At 41.8% G+C, this 21,440-nt stretch overlaps 2 protein-coding genes across 2 annotated transcripts in view; both read right to left on the reverse strand.

Annotated features, from left to right (window-relative positions):
* LOC311149340 (mediator of RNA polymerase II transcription subunit 25-like) overlaps positions 1-21,440 on the reverse strand; it is a gene marked incomplete at its 5' end in the record, with an annotated part of 100,679 nt that overhangs the window by 45,437 nt on the left and 33,802 nt on the right. The gene's annotated exons all lie outside the window — the stretch shown is intronic.
* LOC311139484 (synaptotagmin-C-like) overlaps positions 1-21,440 on the reverse strand; it is a gene marked incomplete at both ends in the record, with an annotated part of 61,166 nt that overhangs the window by 31,393 nt on the left and 8,333 nt on the right. The window contains one exon of the mRNA XM_084174367.1: positions 1,674-1,856. Coding sequence (XP_084030493.1) covers positions 1,674-1,856 — 183 coding nt within the window. The remainder of the gene's footprint in view (positions 1-1,673; positions 1,857-21,440) is intronic.

A 21,440-nucleotide genomic window follows, 5' to 3' on the forward strand; every position in this document is an offset into this window, starting at 1 on the left:
AAACTTACAACGGGGGCATGACTAATGCACTCAAGGTATGGGAAGTTAGACAATAACAATGTCCATCTATCTTGTGTACAATATTCAGTCCATAATGTACAGGTATACACTACCGGTCAAAAGTTTTAGGACACCTACTCATTCAAGGGTTTTCTTTATTTTTAATATTTTCTACATTGTAGAATAATAGTGAAGACATCAAAACTATGAAATAACACATATGGAATCATGTAGTAACCAAAGAAGTGTTAAAGAAATCAAAACATATTTTATATTTGAGATTCTTCAAATAGCCTCCCTTTGCCTTGATGACAGCTTTGCACACTCTTGGCATTCTCTCAACCAGCATCATGAGGTAGTCACCTGGAATGCATTTCAATTAACAGGTGTGCCTTCTTAAAAGTTAATTTGTGGAATTTCTTTCCTTCTTAATGCGTTTGAGCCAATCAGTTGTGTTGTGACAAGGTAAGGGGGGTATGCAGAAGATAGCCCTATTTGGAAAAATACAGCTCAAATAAGCAAAGAGAAATGACAGTCCATCATTACTTTAAGAAATGAAGGTCAGTCAATCAGGAACAACTGTTCAGAGGAGACTGTGTGAATCAGGCCTTCATGGTCGAATTGCTGCAAAGAAACCACTCCTAAAGGACACCAATAAGAAGAAGAGACCTGCTTGGGCCAAGAAACACGAGCAATGGACATTAGACCGGTGGAAATGTGTCCTTTGGTCTGGAGTCCAAATTGGAGATTTTAGTTTCCTACCGCCGTGTCTTTGTGAGACGCGGTGTGGGTGAACGGATGATCTCCGCATGTGTATTTAAAGCATGGAGGAGGAGTTGTTATGGTGTTGGGGTGCTTTGCTGGTGACAATGTCTGTGATTTTATTTAGAATTCAAGGCACACTTAACCAGCATGGCTACCACAGCATTCTGCAGCGATACGCCATCCCTTCTGGTTTGGGCTTAGTGGGACTATAATTTGTGTTTCAACAGGACAATGACCCAACACACCTCCAGGCTGTGTAAGGGCTATTTTACCAAGAAGGAGAGTGATGCAGTGCTGCATCAGATGACCTGGCCTCCACAATCCCCCTACCTCAACCAAATTGAGATGGTTTGGGATAAGTCGGACCGCAGAGCAAAGGAAAAGCAGCCAACAAGTGCTCAGCATATGTGGGAACTCCAAGACTGTTGGAAAAGCATTCCAGGTGAAGCTGGTTGAGAGAATGCCAAGAGTGTGCAAAGCGGTCATCAAGGCAAAGGGTGGCTATTTGAAGAATCTCAAATATAAAATGTATTTTGATTTGTTTAACACTTTTTTGGTTATTACATGATTCCATATGTGTTATTTCATATTTTTGATGTCTTCACTATTATTCTACAATGTAGAAAATAGTAAAAATAAAGAAAAACCATTGAATGAGTAGGTGTTCTAAAACTTTTGACCGGTAGTGTATATGGGTGATAAAACTGTCCACTGTGTGATAAGTAAAAAAATAAATAAAAATAAAGTAACACTGCAATTATAGAATATCTAGGCCAAGTACCTTAACTCAGCTGTGATGACAGAGCAGTTGTTGATCCTCTGTCTAAGCCTTCATTTAATGTATATTTAACATAGTGCACTCAGACCGAGGTGTGAAGAGGATTACTTAAGTGAATCGGTTCACTCACTTAAAGGTGTAGCGCAGGAGGAATCTGATCTTGCTGCAATTGTCCCCCGTTTTCCCCTCCCCCTGGTCGCCCCCACGCAGTCTGTAGAGTTCCGGTTTGATTTGGCCAATGCTGGTCACCTGCTCGCTCTTCTCCTCACCATGGAAATCAGGACTGGACAGCTGGTGAGTCATGGGCTTGGGCCTGGAGAGAGAGAAAGGGTTAATACACACATTAACACTCACTGGAGAGACAGACAGGGTTAAAGGAGAAGTTATCTTTTTACAACCAAATCTATTTTTGAAGTAAATGGCATGTTATAGAAGGGTCCAGACACCTTTTTTGTGATTTCAGTTGTTTTTGGGAAACTTACCCCAAACAGCAAATCACTTCCTCATCCTCGTTGTGCAGTACAGGGGCCCTGAAATAACATGAACAAAGGCTCCAAAAACACCCATATACGTCCTTTTAGAAACGGAAACACTCTCAGTATAGTGATGCAGGTCTTTAGATGTTGTACACATGAAATTGTGTAATTCCGCAATGTTATATTCCATTTTGTGCGACTTGAGCCGTTTCCCCTATCCAGCAGTTCCATTCTCAGTTAAGACTGCTGCTACATGTAACTGCCAAAATAAAGGAAACACCAACATAAAGTGTCTTAACAGGCCGTTGGGCCACCACGAGCTGCCAGAACAGCTTCAATGTGCCTTGGCATAGGTTCTACAAGTGTCTCGAACTTACTTATGCTTTCATTATACCTTGTATCCCTCATTTACTCATGTGTTTCCTTTATTTTGGCAGTTGCCTGTAGAATGGACGGAGCGGTATCGCTCGAGTCGCAACAAAATGGAATATAATGTTACGGATAAAGTTTGGAATGAAACTTTCATGTCTACAACATCTAAAAACCTGCATCACTATACTGAGAGCTTTTCAGTTTCTAAAAGGATGTATTTGGGTGTTTTTTAAGCCTTTTTTCGTGTTTTTTGGAAGTGATTTGCTGTTTGGGGTAAGTTTCCCAAAAACAAGTGAAATCACAAAAAATATGTCTTGACCCCTCTATAACATTGCATTTACATAAAACAATAAATAATGGAAAAGTGGTGCGTGCATATGTATTCACCCCCTTTGCTATGAAGCCCCTAAATAAGATCTGGTGCAACCAATTACCTTCAGAAGTCACCTAATTAGTTAAATAAAGTCCACCTGTGTGCAATCTAGGTGTCACATGATCTCAGTAAATATACACCCGTTCTGAAAGGCCCCAGAGTCTGCAACACCACTAAGCAAGGGGCACCACCAAGCAAGCGGCACCATGAAGACCAAGGAGCTCTCCAAACAGGTCAGGGATAAAGTTGTGGAGAAGTTATTGTCTTGCCATTATGACCCTCCAAGCTGAAAAGTAGCCATCCACAGCCTCCTCCAGCCCACAGAGGAATGGTGCGTTGTTTAACTCACCTATGATTCTTGTATGGGTAGAGGAGTGTCAGTATGAAAATGTATGCACTCACTAACTGTAAAACCTGCCAAGAGAGGGCCGCTCACCAAAACTCACAGACCAGGCAAGGAGGGCATTAATCAGAGAGGCATCAAAGACACCATAGATAACCCTGAAGGAGCTGCAAAGCTCCACAGCGGAGATTGGAGTATCTGTCCATAGGACCACTTTATGCCGTACACTCCACAGAGCTGGGCTTTACGGAAGAGTGGCCAGAAAAAAGCCATTGCTTGAAGAAAAAAATAAGCAAACACGTTTGGTGTTTTCCAAAAACCATGTGGGAGACTCCCCAAACACATGGAAGAAGGTACTCTGGTCAGATGAGACTAAAATTGAGCTTTTTGGCCATCAAGGAAAACGCTATGTCTGGCACAAACCCAACACCTCTCATCACCCCGAGAACACCATCCCCACAGTGAAGCATGGTGGTGGCAGCATCATGCTGTGGGGATGTTTTTCATCGGCAGGGACTGGGAAACTGGTCAGAATTGAAGGAATGATGGATGGCGATAAATACAGGGAAATTCTTGAGGGAAACCAGTTGTAAATGAGAACTTGTTCTCAACTGGCTTACCTGGTTAAATAAAGGTTAAATAAATAAAAAATAAATAAAATAAAAACCTGTTTCAGTCTTCCAGAGATTTTAGACTGGGACGGAGGTTCACCTTCCAGCAGGACAATGACCCTAAGCATACTGCTAAAGCAACACTCAAGTGGTTTAAGGGGAAACATTTAAATGTCTTGGAATGGCCAGGTCAAAGCCCAGACCTCAATCAAATTGAGAATCTGTGGTATGACTTAAAGATTGCTGTACACCAGCGGAACCCATCCAACTTGAAGGAGCTGGAGCAGTTTTGCCTTGAAGAATGGGCAAAATTCCCAGTGGCTAGATGTGCCAAGCTTATAGAGACATAGCACAAGAGACTTGCAGCTGTAATTTCTGCAAAAGGTGGCTCTACAAAGTATTGACTTTGGTGGGGTGAATAGTTATGCACGCTCAAATTCTGTTTTTTTGTCTTATTTCTTGTTTGTTTCACAATAAAAAATATGTTGCATCTTCAAAGTGGTAGGCATGTTGTGTAAATCATATGATACAAACCCCCAAAAAATCCATTTTAATTCCAGGTTGAAAGGCAACAAAATAGGAAAAATGCCAAATGGGGGTGAATATTTTCGCAAGCCACTGTATACATATAGATACAGTTGAAGTCGGAAGTTTACATACAATTAGGTTGGAGTCATTAAAACTCGTTTTTCAACCACTCCACAAATTTTTTGTTAACAAACTATAGTTTTGGCAAGTCAGTTAGGACATCTACTTTGTGCATGACACAAGTAATTTTTCCAACAATTGTATACGGATAGATTATTTCACTTATAATTCACTGTATCACAATTCCAGTGGGTCAGAAGTTTACATACACTAAATTGACTGTGCCTTTAAACAGCTTGGAAAATTCCAGAAAATTATGTAATGGCTTTAGAAGCCTCTGATAGGCTAATTGACATAATTTGAGTCAATTGGAGGTGTACCTGTGGATGTATTTTAAGGCCTACCTTCAAACTCAGTGCCTCTTTGCTTGACATCATGGGAAAATAAAAAGAAATTAGCCAAGGCCTCATAAAAAGAATTGTAGACCTCCACAAGTCTGGTTCATATTTGGGAGCAATTCCGAAATGCCTGAAGGTACCACGTTCATCTGTACAAACAATAGTACGCAAGTATAAACACCATGGGACCATGCAGCTGTCATACTGCTCAGGAAGGAGACGCGTTCTGTCTCCTAGAGGTTAACGTACTTTGGTGCGAAAAGTGCAAATCAATCCCAGAACAACAGCAAAGGACCTGGAGGAAACAGGTACAAAAGTATCTATATCCACAGTAAAACGAGTTCTATATCAACATAACCTGAAAGGCCGCTCAGCAAGGAAGAAGCCAATGCTCCAAAACTGCCATAAAAAAGCCAGACTACGGTTTGCAACTGCACATGGGGACAAAGATCGTACTTTTTGGAGAAATATCCTCTGGTCTGAGGAAACAAAAATAGAACTGTTTGTTCATAATGACCATCGTTATGTTTGGAGGAAAAAGGGGAACGCTTGCAAGCCGAAGAACACCATCCCAACCGTGAAGCACGAGGGTGGCAGCATCTTGCTGTGGGGGTGCTTTGCTGCAGGAGGGACTGGTGAACTTCACAAAATAGATGACATCATGAGGAAGGAGAATTATGTGCAGCAAAGCACCCCCACAGCAAGATGCTGCCACCCTCGTGCTTCACGGTTGGGATGGTGTCCCCCCCCCCCCCCCAAAATTGTAAAGTGGTTATCCCACTGGCTATAGGGTGAACGCACCAATTTGTGAGTCGCTCTGGCTAAGAGCGTCTGCTAAATGACGTTAATGTGCCCTTGAGCAAGGCACTTAACCCTAATTGCTCCTGTAAGTCGCTCTGGATAAGAGCGTCTGCTAAATGACTAAAATGTAAAAATGTAAATGTAATGTGGATATCTTGAAGCAACATCTCAAGACATCAGTCAGCAAGTTAAATCAGAGAGCAATGGCTAGCTAGTATGCTAACTATTCTAGCTAACTAACTGGCTGATTAAGTTGATGACGTACTCACTCAAACTGTCAAAACTAACCCAAAACTTTACACAACGTTAGACACGGACACAAATGATCTGTTTGGCGTGTTAACACACTGGTGGTTTGTTGTAACCGAGTATTGGTGCTAAACTGTGTTATTGGAGGCTGGCATGCTAGTTGGCTATGGCGTCATAGTATTCGGTGCCCTGGACGGTTTTCACGGAAGAATACTGTACCAAGTTAGCTAGCTGAATAAACTAAGTTAGAGTCTATTCCTAGAAAACATTGAACCGCTGTAGTTTACAACAATTATAATTTCTAAAGTGGAAGTTGGGAGGGTTATATTTGAGTGTTTCAGTGAAACGTAAGTGAGGGAGGCCCCGCTCTCTCGCTTTCCCAGATGTTTAGTTCATTTTATTCCAATCTCCTTTGCATTATTGTAGCCTTTTTCTGTAGCCTGTCAACTATGAGTCTGTCTATCCCTGTTCTCTCCTCTCTGCACAGGCCATACAAACGCTTCACACCGCGTGGCTGCTGCCACTCTAATCTGGTGGTCCCTGCGCGCACGACCCACGTGGAGTTCCAGGTCTCCGGCAGCCTCTGGAATTGCCGTTCTGCGGCCAACAAGGCAGAGTTTATCTCAGCCTATGCTACCCTCCAGTCCCTCGACTTCTTGGCGCTGACGGAAACATGGATTACCACAGAAAACACTGCTACTCCTACTGCTCTTTCCTCGTCTGACCATGTGTTCTCGTATACCCCGAGAGCATCTGGTCAGCGCGGCGGTGGCACAGGAATCCTCATCTCTCCCAAGTGGACATTCTCTCATTTTCCCCTGACCTATCTGTCTATCTCCTCATTTGAATTCCATGCTGTCACAGTCACTAGCCCATTCAAGCTTAACATCCTTGTCATTTATCACCCTACAGGTTCCCTTGGAGAGTTCATCAATGAGCTTGACGCCTTGATAAGTTCCTTTCCTGAGGATGGCTCACCCCTCACAGTTCTGGGTGACTTTAACCTCCCTACGTCTGCCTTTGACTCATTTCTCTCTGCCTCCTTCTTTTCACTCCTTTCCTATTTTGACCTCACCCTCTCACCGTCCCCCCCCTACTCACAAGGCAGGCAATACGCTTGACCTCATCTTTACTAGATGCTGTTCTTCTACTAATCTCACTGCAACTCCCCTCCAAGTCTCCGACCACTACTTTGTATCCTTTTCTCTCTCGCTCTCCTCCAACACTACTCACTCTGCCCCTACTCAGATGGTAATGTGCCGTTGCAACCTTTGCTCTCTCTCTCCCGCTACTCTCTCCTCTTCCATCTTATCATATCTTCCCTCTGCTAAATCCTTCTCCCTCCGATCTCCTGATTCTGCCTCCTCAACCCTCCTCTCCTCCCTTTCTGCATCTTTTGACTCTCTATGTCCCCTATCCTCCCGGCTGGCTCGGTCCTCCCCTCCTTCTCCGTGGCTTGATGACTCATAGCAAGCTCACAGAAGAGGGCTCCGGGCAGCCGAGCGGAAATGGAGGAAAACTAGACTCCCTGCGGACCTGTCATCTTTTCACTCCCTCCTCTCTACATTCTCTTCCTCTGTTTCTGCTGCTAAAGCCACTTTTAACCCTAGGAAGCTCTTTGCCACCTTCTCCTCCCTGCTGAATCCTCCTCCTCCTCCCCCTCCCTCCTTCCTCTCTGTGGATGACTTCGTCAACCATTTTGAAAAGAAGGTTGACGACATCCAATCCTCATTTATTAAGTCAAATGACACCGCTGGTCCTGCTCACACTGCCCTACCCTATGCTTTGACTTCTTTCTCCCCTCTCTCTCCAGATGAAATCTTGCGACTTGCCCAACAACCTGCCCACTTGACCCTATCCCCTCCTCTCTTCTCCAGATCATTTCCGGAGACCTTCTCCCTTATCTCACCTCGCTCATCAACTCATCCTTGATCGCTGGCCATGTCCCTTCCGTCTTCAAGAGAGCGAGAGTTGCACCCCTCCTCAAAAAACCTACACTCGATCCCTCCGATGTCAACAACTACAGACCAGTATCCCTTCTTTCTTTTCTCTCCAAAACTCTTGAGCGTGCCGTCTCTAGCCAACTCTCCTGCTATCTCTCTCAGAATGACCTTCTTGATCCAAACAAGTCAGGTTTCAAGACTGGTCATTCAACTGAGACTGCTCTTCTCTGTGTCACGGAGGCTCTCCGCACAACTAAAGCTAACTCTCTCTCCTCTGCTCTTATCCTTCTAGACCTATCCGCTGCCTTTGATACTGTGAACCATCAGATCCTCCTCTCCACCCTCTCCGAGTTGGGCATCTCCGGCGCTGCTCACTCTTGGATTGCGTCCTACCTGACAGGTCGCTCCTACCAGGTGGTGTGGGGAGAATCTGTCTCCGCACCACGTGCTCTCACCACTGGTGTCCCCCAGGGCACAGTTCTAGGCCCTCTCCTATTCTCTCTATACACCAAGTCACTTGGCTCTGTCATATCCTCACATGGTCTCTCCTATCATTGCTACGCAGACGACACACAATTAATTTTCTCCTTTCCCCCTTCTGATAACCAGGTGGCGAATCGCATCTCTGCATGTCTGGCAGACATATCAGTGTGGATGTCGGATCACCACCTCAAGCTGAACCTCGGCAAGACGGAGCTGCTCTTCCTCCCGGGGAAGGACTGCCCGCTCCATGATCTCGCCATCACGGTTGACAACTCCATTGTGTCCTCCTCCCAGAGTGCAAAGAACCTTGGCGTGACCCTGGACAACACCCTGTCGTTCTCCGCTAACATCAAAGCGGTGACCCGATCCTGCAGGTTTATGCTCTTCAACATTCGCAGAGTACGACCCTACCTTACACAGAAAGTGGCACAGGTCCTAATCCAGGCACTTGTCATCTCCCGTCTGGATTACATTTACATTTTTACATTTTAGTCATTTAGCAGACGCTCTTATCCAGAGCGACTTACAGGAGCAATTAGGGTTAAGTGCCTTGCTCAAGGGCACATCGACAGATTTTTCACCTAGTTGGCTCGGGGATTAGAACCAGCAACCTTTCGGTTACTGGCACAACGCTCTTAACCACTAAGCTACCTGCCGCCCCGATTACTGCAACTCGCTGTTGGCTGGGCTCCCTGCCTGTGCCATTAAGCCCCTACAACTTATCCAGAACGCTGCAGCCCGTCTGGTGTTCAACCTTCCCAAGTTCTCTCATGTCACCCCACTCCTCCGCACACTCCACTGGCTTCCAGTTGAGGCTCGCATCTACTACAAGACCATGGTGCTTGCCTACGGAGCAGTGAGGGGAACGGCACCTCCTTACCTTCAGGCTCTGATCAGACCCTACACCCAAACGAGGGCACTACGTTCATCCACCTCTGGCCTGCTAGCTCCCCTACCGCTACGGAAGCACAGTTCCCGCTCAGCCCAGTCAAAGCTATTCGCTGCTCTGGCACCCCAATGGTGGAACATGCTCCCCCAAGACGCAAGGACAGCGGAGTCACTGACCACCTTCCGGAGACACTTGAAACCCTACGTCTTTAAGGAATACCTGGAATAGTATAAAGTAATCCTTCTTCCCCCACCCCCCATAAAAAAAAAAGATTTAAAAAAGGTGGTTGTCCCACTGGCTATCATAAGTTGTATGCACCAATTTGTAAGTCGCTCTGGATAAGCGCGTCTGCTAAATGATGTAAATGTAAAAGCTTGGTCGCAAATGGGTCTTCCAAATGGACAATGACCCCAAGCATACTTCCAAAGTTGTGGCAAAATGGCTTAAGGACAACAAAGTCAATGTATTGGAGTGGCCATCACAAAGCCCTGACCTCAATCCTATAGAAAATTTGTGGGCAGAATTGAAAAAGTGTGTGCGAGCAAGGAGGCCTACAAATCTGACTCAATTACACCAGCTCTGTCAGGAGGAATGGGCCAAAATTCACCCAACTTATTGTGGGAAGCTTGTGGAAGGCTACCCGAAACGTTTGACCCAAGTTAAACAATTTAAAGGCAATGCTACCAAATACTAATTGAGTGTATGTAAACTTCTGACCCACTGGGCAGGGGCGGTGTGTTCAATAGGGCGATATGGGCGACGCACTGCCAAACGGGAAAAGGAAGGGATTTTTTTTCTAATCAATTATATCACGGCAACAGTAGTTATCAGTGTTGTAATCTAGACGTGTCTGGTCTGATCTGCCACTAAATGTCCAATCAGGCTAAAGTCGTGCTTCAAATGGCCACCCCCCCTTTTTGGGCGATTTCAGTCAGGTTGAAAATCGCCCAGAAGTCTGTCATAGACTCCCATGTAAAATCTATTTTTTTCAAATTTCAGAGCTTTCAATACAATCTCTATGGGTGTCTGAGGGCTTGCACTTACGCGCTTTCGTCATACGTAACGTAACCATGAACGTAACTAAGAAAAGACCGGGTAGCAGCCTCAATCAATTCACTACTACTGTAAAAATGGCTAGCCTTCAGTGCAACTCGATTGTGTCTTTGAAAGAAGTTCCTTTTTGTCGGCGAACAAATCAAGATAAATTGGCAACGAAACAATTAGGACCTCCCAGACCAAATTTAATAATTCAACAGGTTTCTACTAAAGGCGGAAAGTCCTACACCCGAGGATTTTCCAAAAATTGGTACTAACGAAAAAAGAACATTGCCACTCAACTGGATGAGGGATACAGGCTAGCTGTCCGCCGCCACAACGATGAGGTTAGTGTTGATAATCACAAGTTTACTGGAGAACTGAGACCAAGTAGAGACTTTGGACAGGGTGGATATGGTATAATAAAGGCAGTTTATTCAGAGGTAAAGATATCTGGAATCGCGTGCACGGACCCGTTCGTCAAACTCTTAGGGAGCTATACATTAAGCCCCATTACTTACCATATCAGATAAGAGAAATTGCTGCAGCTACATATATTTTACATCCTGGCCCTACATAGTTCACTATTTGCATCACTTACCAAAATATTACATGTGGTCATATATGCTTGGAAAGTGGAGATGCCATAGAACGTCAAAAAAGTAAACATTGCTGGAGACACATTGCCGTTTTGGAGAAGACATTGCGTTTGCTAGCGAAGAGATTTGTTGTGGCAAATGAACTTGGGCTGGGAATTGCCAGGAACCTCACGATAAGATATATGCATTGCGAGTCTCATGATTCTATACGTATTGCGATTCGATACTGTGATTTTATTGCGCACCATATGTCTGTTGCAGAGGGATCAGAAAGCCATGAGAACGAGTTTTGATCAGTCATGGAAATAAAAGTGCTGAAAACAAATTGGCTCCCAATGTGAAAAGATTGAGAACAAGCTATGAAGGAACAATAATGGTGTTTTGGTGCAGGTACAGCCAACTAGCGCTAAAATATTGCGATATTGTCAATACAGTATATCGTAAAGTATCACTATGTAACTCGATTTCTTTCACCCCAATCCCTCAAATTAACGGTAAATAACTGAATTGTTTGCCCCACATTTAGCTAAGATGATTAGCTAGCCAGCTAAAATGTTTTATTTAGTTAGCAGTCGCATCTACAATAGTTTACTGTCAATAACATGTCTCCAAAAATGACGTGGTGTCTCCAATTGTGTTGACATTTGACAATTGCGATGCGCATCCATGAGTATCCACTTTCTGTAGCTCAGCTGGTAGAGCACGGCGCTTGTAACGCCAAGGTAGTGGGTTCGATCCCCGGGACCACCCATACACAAAAATGTATGCACGCATGACTGTAAGTCGCTTTGGATAAAAGCGTCTGCTAAATGGCATATTATTATTATTATTATTATTATTATTATCTGAAGAGAGCCCCGAAACATTGTGTGCAGACATTTTATGCAATAAATGAAGTAGGTTGAATCTAGTAGTTCTGATCTTCTGATTGGTCCTGATGAGTTGGGCGAGGTCCCCTCCAGGCTACTGTCACTGTTGCATTGGCTCTGAGTCGGGTTCTCTGTCTTCAAATGTTCAGCCTAAGAGAGGGGATTTTTGTGTGTGTGTGTGTGTGTGTGTGTGTGTTTAACAGTGATGATGTGTGTGTGTGTGTGTGTGTGTGTGTGTGTGTGTTTAACAGTGATGATGTGTGTGTGTGTGTGTTTGTGTGTGTGTGTGTGTGTCCTCAGAGCAAGAACTCGTGAGTTGGAAGAACTGAGAGGCCTATGGCGTGGGTGTTGTCCTTGGCTGACAAGATAGGACCCTTTTGTCCATTGTTATTGGATAGGAACAGAACTTATAACCAGCTCCTGACCTAAATAGATCTTAGCACAACATTTTACTCAACATATCATATTCCATATTCACTATAACAAATATATTTACTACGACATTAGCAAGAACCGCCACAACCTCAGCCGGCTAATCCAGTGTGTGAAGTTTTGCGGAGTGTTTGAGTTAGCTTTGCGAGGCAAAGATGAAACTGAGGGCTCCACCAACCCTGGTAAGCCAACACTTTTGAGATCAGTCAATAAATGCTTCTGGTATTGACTTATATGCTGCCCCTGTCTTCATGTTGTTGCTGGACATATCTTTTTTAAAATGTGTGTAGGTCACCTAAATCATCAGAAAAATTGCCCCCCCTGAGAATTTTTTCAGGAGCCGCCACTGCCACTGGGAATGTGATGAAATAAATAAAAGCTGAAATAAATCATTCTCTCTACTATTATTCTGACATTTCACATTCTTAAAATAAAGTGGTGATCCTAACTGACCTAACACAGGGAATTCTTACTAGGATTAAATGTCAGGAATTGTGAAAAACTGAGTTTAAATGTATTTGGCTAAGGTGTATGTAAACTTCCGACTTCAACTGTAGATAGATATATCACATCCTGCATATTTTAATCAGTCACACACACATTCACTACCTATACCATAACCTCTTTGTAATCACTGACACAGAGAACACACACAAACAAGTGGGGCAGGGCGGCTCCCCCCTCAGTGGTGGGGGGCAACTCTGGAGACATCTGGCTCAACTTAAGATTCCCTAGATGAGAGAGAGAGAGAGAGAGAGAGAGAGAGAGAGAGAGAGAGAGAGAGAGAGAGAGAGAGAGAGAGAGAGAGAGAGAGAGAGAGAGAGAGAGAGAGAGAGAGAGAGAGAGAGAGAGAGAGAGAGAGAGAGAGAGAGAGAGAGAGAGAGAGAGAGAGAGAGAGAGAGAGAGAGAGAGAGAGAGAGAGAGAGAGAGAGAGAGAGAGAGAGAGAGAGAGAGAGAGAGAGAGAGAGATGAAGAAATAAGGACAGAGGGAAAATGTGTAGAGCATCATGAGAATCTGAGAGAGGAGAGGAGAGAGGCTGTAGGGGCAGGGCAGATAGAGACAGATTGGTAACTGTAGTCTATCGTGTCGCTGCTGGTGCTCATTGCTGATAAACAAAGGAGTCTGCTCATACTGAACCTTTGATCATAAGTTTATTCATATCACAAGATTTCAGCATGAGTTACAGGTGTCATGCCCACCCGGAGAGCGACGCCCCAGATTGCAATGGTCGCTCTAACCCCCTCTCCCTCCAGCATATACTTATAAACAATGCAAAAATATGGGTTGCTCCCTCTGCTGTCCAATCACCTGTCTCCCCTGGGGCGTCACCCTACAAATGGCTACTTTTGAACTAAGATAAACATCCCCTCTTTGTTCCTCTAGAATAGTCATAATCTTCATATACGACATTCCCCCCTTCGAGACTAAACAGTCTCGAAAACAAACAGAATAGGATTATGACAAGTAACAATTTATCTTATTGAGTATCTTTAACATTAAACCAAAAACATTTCCCTCTGGAGTGTAAATACCCTTCTATGAAATATGAATAAATGTTTATGAAGTGTGAATACATTACTATGAAATATGAACAAATCTTTATGGAGTGTGAGAGCGAAAAACTGTCTGGCAACCTTCGTTCCAAATCCATCCATCAATCAAGACAGTAAAATTCTCTCACGGTCCCTCTGCCCCAGGCAACCACCTAGGTACTCCCGATGAATTCATAAATCTTTATCAATGCATTTGAAACTATGATGCAATTAAATACACATGTAAGCCCCTGCAAACAAAATACTATCCAAAAAATGTCCACTCTAAGGCTGGTCAACCCATCGGACCCTATAGTGAATCTCTATCCCTGCCTAGACTCCCTGTCCCTAAGCATTCACGAAATAAACAAAAACATCTAAGATCCCCACATGTATTCAATAACATCAAATATCCTTCTACAAAAATTAATACCTAAGAATATGACACAAATTATGTATTACACATGCAAATATGTCTATATTTCATTGCAGACACTGGAATGTAGTCCACTACACTTCATCTCCCCCGTAGTCTCTTCTTCCAATGCATCGTTGATGATGGAATCGGAATCTTTCCACACCTTCCTTGTTCCATCTCCTCCAGTCATTGTCCTTTCATATTGTCCCTTCATATTGTCCTTGTTTGAGTATTTCAATCTCCACATATTCCCCAGAAATGCTTCTGGATGAAAAGAAAAGACCAAACAGTATCTTTTGCAAAACAACATTTTCAAATTAAACATCAATATCAACTAAGAATATAAAAATGATATATAAAATGATATATGAATCACTATAAATGATAGAATAATGAAATAGGATAATGTGATTCATTCATACACTTCCCCCCTTTGATTCATAACAGCATACTAAAATCACACTAATATTGAAAAAAAAATTGAAAAATGAACAAAAAATCTAAAACGATATTTATCATCAATACTCCATCCAGTCCCACTTGTCCCTCTTCATCCAGATCAGGAATAGTCAACAACGGCATCTGAGTGTTGTCTCCAGGCATCACTACTCCAACCTATCTCAATATCATAGCTTTCTCAAAGGTCAGTAACAAATTACAAACATCACACACAGTGCTATCAAAACTGCCATTAAAATCTAATCCATCACTGCTCCTACTGGGCCTAACTGATCTTGCAACCAAGTCTTCGCTGACCATCCAGCTCCTTCAGATCTACCAAACGCATCCCTTATATTCTTCAACGCATAGTGATACTATCTGAACTATCTGGAATCAAAGTATAGCTAATATTATCAATATGATCTGCCAAAAATGTTACACCATACCATGGAAAAAGTCCCCCCTTCTCTCTTAGACTTATCCTCCAATGATAGACTTCAAGACTATGAAATGTCGCCATGTCCCTTTTCACCCTACTTCCAAACCTAGATTCAGATTTATCTGTGTCCGGTGCTACCCCTCTTTTAATGGTAGAAACCTCATATGGAAGCTTCAACGTTGACATGTAACAACATCCTGTCCATCCATAGGGTAAGAATATATACGCTTTATCACCACAAACCCTCCAAATATCTCTAAAATTCCCAATAGTCACATTGCCAGGCAAAAGCTAATCTTTTAACCATCAAAGTCCTGCTCTTCTTACTAACTGGTACATAAAAAGTAACATTATATTTCTCATTACTACCCTTAAGGTCATGCTTACCCAAAGTCATCATATAATCATCACAATCTGATATTCCCATAAACATACCCCTTACATCATATGTTTTATTAGAACAAAAACAACTTTTAGCCCTCACTGGTTTCACCTCCAATGCTTCAGGGTTCGCTGTTACCTGATTTTCCTTCCCATCTAACAAATTCACATAGGGTAATTCATTTAACCAAGAACACTTAAACCTAGGCTTAAACAAATGTTTTGACAACGACATTATTTTATCTGTTACTGATTGTTGCTGATACAACAGCCATGACAAAGCATAAGACTGACACATACTTGATAGAGGTCGAGCGACCGTCTCTAAAATGTTTGGTGCTGGAATTCTCAACAGACATGGACCCTCAAGATTCCTCACTGATCTTACAGAATGAGCTAGCTGCTGGAACCAAAGATGCCTACCTGCACATCCATCTTTAATTTTCACAACAGAAGAATCAAACCATATGCCTTCCATTTAGTTTCTCTCTTCCCTAACGAGTGGTACTGATCAGATACCTCTCCTTGTCTGTCATTAAAATCAAAGACCTCATCCTATACCTCCATGATAGTATCCTTCACTATTTCAGATGAATCTATATTCTTCTCTACCACTATCTGCTCTCCTATTTTAACCCTATCCTTACTACCATTGACAGCACTCTCCATCCGTATCATTTCAGAAAAGTCGTTGTTTGTGTCTGTGTCATACTTCCTACATTTGTTACTGCCGTCGTACCATTAATCCCTTTCAAAGTTACCATTAAAGTAGTTGATTTAGTTGATGTATTAACACCCTTAACTACTTCTAGTGGGAAAGCTACCGATATCCTCTGTGTATTATTTACTGTTGGAGTGACTACTGTAATATACTCCTCCTGAACTCCTTCGGTGACTGTGGAAGCTTCAACAGATTTCAAATCTTCCATTATAAGCGTCACTTTACGAATTACATAGCCTTTTAACCAATAATTCTTAACCGGAACAAATTTTAATGCTTGCACTAGATAAGTACACATATATTCTCCCTGATCTTTCTCTGTAACATTACGCAAAATAAATGAACAATCACTCATAACCCTCTTCCACTTCATATCGTTGTACAAACTATACCTCCTTTGACTAGGTGCAACAGCTTCTACTTCTGGTCCTGATAACAATACTTCTTCTCCATAATTATCTCTCCATGTGGGAGGAACGTCCCCATCCTAACCCTAATAACAGTCTTTTTCCCCCTAAAATTGGTGCTGGAGCTATTGGTTCCCTTATAATCAAATGCGATATATTTATGGCTTTAATAACTATCAATGTTGAAAGAGTTAAATTGCTTCTCACTGTTGTTTTAATATACTGAAGTGTTAATGTCATTATTGTTACTTCATCTATTTTCCCTAAGACTTTTAACTCCTTACTTGTATTTCCCTCTATCACCACTAGTGTCACTTTGTTTTTTTACTCTCAGTCCTACCTCTAATCCCTGACTTTCAAACTTTTGATTATAAAAAATACACCTACAATTACCTTGATCTTCCTGCTGGGAACTGTAAGTATAGATACTCAATCACCCTCAATCTTCTCTTATCATTCAGCAACGCATACTTTCTCAATGCATCTGCTCCTAACAGATCTAAACTCCTACCATATCTATCTTCCCACTAAACTCTAAAATGTCCTTCACCACTGTTCTCTCTCTCTTACTACTAACTTTGAAACTTAGCTTACGGTCTTAGAGTTCCTTCAACCCTAGTTCTCCTAACTTTTTTAATCTAATCTTTTCTCCTAACCTTTAAAAACCTTTTTCCACTGATTTATTCACAAAATCCTTTACCACTAATTTTTTGAATATGTGATTGGGAAGTCCCCACCTGCTTCTGACTTCTTTACACACAGACTTGGCAAATGACTAAACATATTTTAGCCTAGTCTGAAATCCCTTGGTGTAGGAATGTAACCAAGAATAACAGTCACCCCTTTTAACTTTATTTTTCAGACAGATTGTCTAATAGGCAGTCTAATAAATTATCATCCTTCCTATGATATTATTTTCCTAAGCAAATATGATTCCCAAAAACACTACTTTTTAAAATCTTCTACCAGACAGCCGTCTAGTGTACATCTTATTGTACAGTTCAATTTACACAATGCCTCTCTTCCCAACAATGCAATAGGTATATGTTCTAATATTAGTATGTCTATTTTAATTTCTCTTTGATTTTTATAGCAGAGCTCAATTGGTTCCTTAAGAGTAATCAACTGTTTTACTACCTCAAATCCTATCCTAATTAGTTAATTTTACATAGTGAGATGTTTAACCTCTTTAGGCCCAACACAGATAAAAGCTTTTCCACTATTCACCATCACTTCTCATAGTCCTTTTTATTTTCACTTCTTCTCTAATCGGTGCTATCAGCTGACACCCCCCTTCGTATCTTCTAGGCACTCTAGAATCCTTGAAGGGTTCACCTAGAGAACAGGTGATCTTCACTTGCTCCTTTATCTTCCTCAGAAATTTCCTCTGTTGTTTCCTCCTGGCGCATTGCATTAACAGGTAAAGTGACCAACCTGTCCATAATTATAACAGTCTTCTGGAGATTGCTGGAAGTGTAGCTGAAATCTTCCTCCTCCTTCTAAGCCTTCTCGTCCTCTTCCTCTCCAACTCTGTGTCTGTCCAGAAACTGGCTGTGGATATGAAACAACTGTTACCTTCCTTGGTGGCTGGTACAATTGCATTTGACCTTGTTCAGTTGAAGCTGTAGCAGTGATTGTTGATTTGGTTCACTCTGATTCTTCATAACCAAAGCTTCTCTTCTCCTTCTCCACCAGTTGTATGATTGAGTTTTTTGAGAGTTTCTTCGTCCTGTTCTTTCTTGTTGTTGGCATATCAGGATTCTTCAACAGCTTATATTCTAAGTTCTGTCCTCGAAATATCATCTTCCATCATCTTCTTACTAGTGGCCTTTTTCCTTGGCCTCACTGTATTCTTCTCTTAGTTTCCAGACATCTCGGTTTTTCTTACTTCTGGAGTTTTGGATGCATTTTTATTGTCGTTTCTGCTTGTCCTCTATCTATTATTCGTTCATCTTCATCTCTGATGCAATAATCACCCTCCTGGATGATCACTGGAAGCTGAGGATAAACATCCCTAAGCTCTACTTCCTTCTCATAAGGTGGGTGTCTTTTTGCTGAATCCGTGTGTGAGAAAGGTGTACTAACTTCTGCCATTAGTTTTTCTGTCGCCTTCTCTTCCTTTAGCCTTTTCTCTATACCTTTGTTTATCTTATCGCTGGAATCTTTCATCAGTTTTTGTTTGAGAATGAAGGGCAACTTTTGTTTCATTTGCCGGATAACCTAGCAATACTTTAGTTAAAGGATTACTATTTTGTACTATATCAACAGGTGTAATTACCTTTATAGCCTTGATGTTGTTTTTCCCCATTGTAACAACCCTTTTATATTCCTTTATTGTGAATTATTTTATTTTAGACTATATAGCCTATGGCTTCCCCCCTTTAATTATTAATATAAACCAGAGATGTTGACGGATTAATCAATCAACAAAAATATGAATATTTAAAAAATTCAATTAAATATTTTATTCAAAAAATATTTTTAATTAAAATAAAAAATCTATTAAAAAATCAATTAAAAATTATGAAGAATTAAAACCAATTTTTTATTTCTATATCCTATCTTACCAATTTATCAATTAGTGGCTATCTTACCACAACCCATCAGGAAAGTAAATGCAAGTAGTCAACTTCACAGCAATCCTAAAAACAAAGCCCTCTAACCCTACAATCACTACAATACCCATAAACCCCCTTGCTTGATAAGCACCCAATTATCTTAATTTTACAGAATAATGTCAGTACTCGATTCCCAACACAACTCCAATCAACCCAAGTGATGCACAGAAACTCCAAAATGCAAATTTTTAATGAATCAGTATTTGCCAAGCCTCTGTGAAATTGTCATAACATCAAATATCCTGTAGGGGAAGATTTTGTAAACAGAACAGTACCAAAACCTTTTTGACTCGATCCTTGTCACGTGACGTACACGCCAGCCCCTCCTCTCTTTCTCTCTCTCTCTCTCCTCTCGTCCTATCGTTCCTCTCATATGACAAAAGAGCATAGAAACAGACAAGAATTTAAAGTTTATACATTCACTGAGTTATTTCCAGCATTCAATATTCCTCCAGTCACATTCGCTCTAAGAATCAACTCAGGAATCGCATTCAAATAGCTCAATAACATTTTTCTTTTATTTATTTATTTACTTATTTTTATTTTTAATCCGTCAACATCTCTCTCTCATTTATCAATTCAATAGGTCACAAAAACAGTTTCATCTTTAACCAACAGCCGATGTAACAACTAGAAGATTCCATTCGTGTTAAAATCTCTCCTCTTTGTTCCCTTGTCTGTGTCTCTGTCTCCCCCCGCAGCATAACAGAAGTATGACCCATTTACCCAAAATCCCCCTTGTTGTAGTTTTAGTAAAATCCCTTGTGTTGTAGTGTAGTGCCGTAAAATCAAACGTGTCATAATCTAGTGCCGTAAACTCACACGTGTCATAATCTAGTGTAGTAAAATCAAACGTGTTGTAGTTTAGTAAAATCACACGTGTTGTAGTTTAGTAAAATCACACGCATGTGCATTACATTTAACCATACGATTTCACCGTGGACGGCAGCTTCTCAGCTGTCTCCCCAACCCAAACAGACAGTTAACAGTCCTGCTGTACCTCCGTTTTCCCCTCATAGTCAAACAACATTTAACAGCGCTCACAAAACATAGAACCTGAATTCCACACACACACAAACATAATTTAAGAGGCTTTATTCCATCGCAGTGGACCTCTAAGGTCACATGTTAGCATGCAGCATATTAGCATTTAGCATTAGCATTTAGCATTAGCCTGTATGCACCATGTAGCATGAAAACAATGTACCCGACATTGCGCCTTAAATTACTTTTTCTTTGTTTTTAACTTTAGGCTGCCGTGAGTTTTGGATATTCTATGAGAGGTTACTTCAGACAAATGCTTCGTCAACCACCAGCTGAGAGGTAACATCAATAGAATGTATATTCCAAACCCGAGTTCCCAGAACACACCTAATCACACCGAATGCGTTATTAGGATTTATGGCCCACCCGAGAGGTCGCCCCCCTGGGGTCTTATCAAATCCACAATGTCCTAACTTGTATACATATCTTGGCCTTATTCACTTCCATCGATCGTTCTTGACTTCCTATTCAAGCAACATATCTCTATAGCCAATCTATAGGCTCTCCCCCCTTTTGCGCTGTTTACCAGTGCAAAATGTTTTATAATGATTAGCCAGACCCCCAGTTCTCAGCAATAAAGCAACACTAAGCACATCGGTCCTAACGGTACATCTCTCCAGTACACACTCAAATAGCATCCAAACTAACAAACTCCCAAAGCGGTGAGGAAAAAAAAAACTCACCCTTATCTGGCCATGACTTCAGAACGAGTTAGCTTGGCGGCAATGAATGGAACAAAGAGATGCAGTCCTTCCCTTTTCGTGACGCCATTTGTAGTATCGAGTAAATGCTGGCAATTATTGCTGATAAACAAAGGAGTCTGCTCATACTGAACCTTTGATCATAAGTTTATTCATATCACAAGATTCCAGCATAAGTGACGGATGTCATGACCACCCGGAGAGCGACTTCCCAGATTGCAATGGTCGCTCTAACCTCTTCTTCGCTTTTTACCCAGTATATATAATCTTCCCAAGATAGGGGTGGCTCCCTCTACTGTCCAATCCCCTGTCTACAACACACAGACTTCTCTGTCCTTTCCGGGGTGTCACATTAAAACCATTCCCTCTGACACTAAAATAAACGTCCTCTCTGGTTCCACTTAAAAACATTAACAACGTCATAATCTTCATATACGACACCCTTAAATCCAACTCCACAAATTCACAATTAAATAACGTTTCATTCTCAGAATGGCAGTTTTGCCCCAGTCATATCTCAAACAGAAATACCTCTGAGCACTGCTCCAAAATCAGCTTGGAGCTGAATTACAACTTCAGCCATCCACAACCAGCTGAGAGGCAGAACTGGCCCAGGACCAGTGCTTGAAGGGCCTCTTTTAAAGCACTCTCCTCTCCCCCATTCTAGCCTAACTACCCATCGCACAACACACTTCACCCTCAATCTAATCAAATGTTGCCCTCTAACGCCCCA

This window comes from Coregonus lavaretus (assembly GCF_964263955.1).
Source record: "Coregonus lavaretus genome assembly, chromosome: 2".
NCBI classification, from domain to species: domain Eukaryota; kingdom Metazoa; phylum Chordata; class Actinopteri; order Salmoniformes; family Salmonidae; genus Coregonus; species Coregonus lavaretus.